This window comes from Raphanus sativus, chromosome 7 (genome assembly GCF_000801105.2).
Source record: "Raphanus sativus cultivar WK10039 chromosome 7, ASM80110v3, whole genome shotgun sequence".
Taxonomy (NCBI): domain Eukaryota; kingdom Viridiplantae; phylum Streptophyta; class Magnoliopsida; order Brassicales; family Brassicaceae; genus Raphanus; species Raphanus sativus.
Window position 1 is genome coordinate 23,158,962 of NC_079517.1, and position 2,887 is coordinate 23,161,848.

Here is a 2,887-nt window from a genome sequence, read left to right on the forward strand (position 1 = left end):
CTAGTAGGCTTTGATGACTTCTGATCGTACTTCAGACCGGCTTTGAGCCCAAGCACGAGACAACACGTCTTCAATAATCCTGCACTTGTATTTGATCAGCTCCTTGTAGAGATCTCCCTCCGGAAGTAGACCCCGCTTAAAGGCTGAGATAGCCGTATCAGCGTTGCACTCGGGGATAGCCACCTTTGCTTGGTTGAAGCGCGCTATGTAGGAACGAAGGGGCTCGTTCCTATGCCGGAGGATTTCATAGAGATCATCCGAGTTTTTCTCTAGGTCGCGACTGCTGGCGAACTGCTCTACGAACTTATCGCTAAGGGCTGCAAAGGATTTGATGGACTTGGTAGGCAGGTTGATATACCATTGGAGAGCAGGACCGGTCAAGGTTGATCCGAATCCTTTGCACATGGTAGCTTCCCGCGCATCCCGAGGGATTGCTACTGCTAGCATGTGTTGCTTGTATTGAGCGATGTGATTGTCGGGATCCCCGGTACCTTCATACATCTTTATGCTCGGGAAAGAGAACTTTCGTAGCATATCCACCAAAGCAATCTCTTCCACGAAAGGTGTATCGGAGTAGGACCCCTGATTGCTCCTTCGAATAGGAGGAGCTACCCCTGGGAGCCTTTCTACCATAGGTTGAATGGTGCCGAATCTTTCGGAGACCACCCTTTCTAAGTAGGCTGCTAGAGCCGAATCTGAGATCCAAGGATCGTCGGGTGAGTACTCCTCGTCCTCTGTATCGGAGTCGCTATCCACTTGTACTCGGGTCCCATCGTTTGCAGCTTCTCGGCTTTCGGGTTCCGTCTTCAGTGGAGGCGGGTCGACGAGGTGCTTCTTCACCATCGCGTGGAGTATAGAGCGAAGCCATGGGTCGGACCTTAGTCCGGAACCGCTTCCGCTTGTTGCTAGTTTTACCAAGGGTATGGTTCTCTTGTCGGAGGAAAAAATTCTCCGCCTCTATGGCGTCTAGCTTCTCGGCGCTTTGCTGTAGTTGCTTGGAGTGTTCTCCAAGTTGGTCTTTTAGGGTTTGAACTTCAAGGAGAAGTTCGGGACCTCCGGGTGTTGTCTCCTGAGCTTTGTGAAGATTGGTAACCTGACAAGGAACTCGAGCTTGTTAAGGAGCTCGATCTCTCTCGGAGTCATCTCTGTTTGGTTAGTATCGTCCTATAGTGTCATCGTCACGTTGTTGGATCACTCCCCTCCTTCTAGCGCCAAACTGTTATGGTATTTTTGTGTAGGATCGTTTAACTGCTACGGAACACTAGAGAATTCGTATCACAAAATAAGAAATCGAGGGCAAAGAGATGTTATTGAGTATAATGATCGGGACTACAACGTATTGGTGTATAAACCCTAGTTCTAGTCGCCTAAACTCTAATCTCTAAGCCTCCGAAAGTCGATCTTAGGTGTTTAAACCTTTATTGGTTATTTGAATCTCGTTTGGGTGTTGAACCCGGGTTTGATTCAAATGGTAAGGAATGTTTTGCCACTTGTGCTAGTGGATCCCTTATTATAGGGTTTGGGCTCCCCTTTTATAGTTGTAGATGTCGGCTTCGAGTAATAGAACTCTTCCATAATCGGAAAAATGGAAGTGTCCCCTTAGGTGGAAAACTTCTATTTTGCTCCAAGGGGTCGGTCCGATCTAGGGGGTCGGACCTAAGGCAGGGGTCGGTCCCTGGTTTCTTCTTGAGCAAGGGTCCGGAAGTCGAAGACCTATTCTGAAGCTGGAGAAAACTTATGTCTGGATATTTTTCCCCAACACAAATGTGCGAAAATACAGGTTAGCACCAAAATTTAATACTTATCCAGACGTGGAAAGTAGTGTCTCTGGTGTGAAGTCGCTCCGCGGGGCAGGCCCACACCAGACCACAGTAAGTCTGAGCGTGACCTTTTCTGCAGAAAGGTAGAGTGCAGCATTGAGATTCACGAGAGTGGCCTATACCTCCAGGTGGCAGAGTGCGGTTTCTCAATATCAGATCGGTAGTGGATCCCCCATGGGGAGCAGAATACCATCACAAACCTCCCATAACGCATACGGCCTCAGTGTCTATGACGAACCTCCGGGTTCAGTATGGCCTCAGGGTCTATATAACAACCTCCAGGTTCAGTACGGCCTCCGGGTCTATAAAAGAGCCTCAGGGATTAATACAGCCTCCGGATCTGTAAAGAGTCTCCGGTTTCAAGATCACCTACGGGTCGATCAAGGGCCTTCGGGTCTAACTGATCTTCGGATCTGATAAGAATCTCAGGGTTCAAGGATCTTTGAGTCCAAATACCAACCTTCGGGTTTGCCAAGAACCTCAGGGTTAAAAAGCATCAACCTCCGGGTTCGAGGTATCCATCGGGTTCAGTCACGATCCCCAGATCTAAGGATTAAACCCCAACATCAGAAACCTCAGGGTTCAATGAGCAAACCTTCGGGTTCAATAAAATGGCCTTCGGGCCTAGGTAAGAGAGCTCAGGGTTCAAGGCCTTAAGAACTTCCGGGTTCTAGGGCTCAAGAACCTCAGGGTTCAAACCGAGCTAGAACTCTAGGGTTTTAAGCAAGGATCTTTCATTCCAAAACTAAAACTCAGGTTTTTTAATATTGGATTACAAGGTCTAATGCTTCTCTAATTATTTCAGGGTTCAGTCAGTTTAATAACGGGATCCAGGTCTTAGACTCTGATATCCTTCCAAGGGTCTGGCCCTTACAAGGTTCCAGCACAGCCAAGGATCCAGCCCTTCCTACATACCTACACGTCCACCTAGACGTCTTTGCATCCCGGAGATACGAAATTTGCTCAACGAGGTCTAAACCCCTAGGCTGTCAACGCAGCAACAGGGTCCGAGTCCTAGATTCCAAAAATCCGCCTAGAAGATTATGTTCTTTCCAAAAAGACCTGTG

General features: G+C 48.3%; 1 protein-coding gene across 1 annotated transcript; it reads right to left on the reverse strand.

Annotated features, from left to right (window-relative positions):
- On the reverse strand, positions 1–843 carry LOC130498105 (uncharacterized). Its single transcript, XM_056991462.1, has one exon. The coding sequence runs from the start codon at positions 841–843 to the stop codon at positions 1–3; it is 843 nt and encodes a 280-aa protein (XP_056847442.1).
- Between the last annotated feature and the right edge of the window lie 2,044 nt (positions 844–2,887).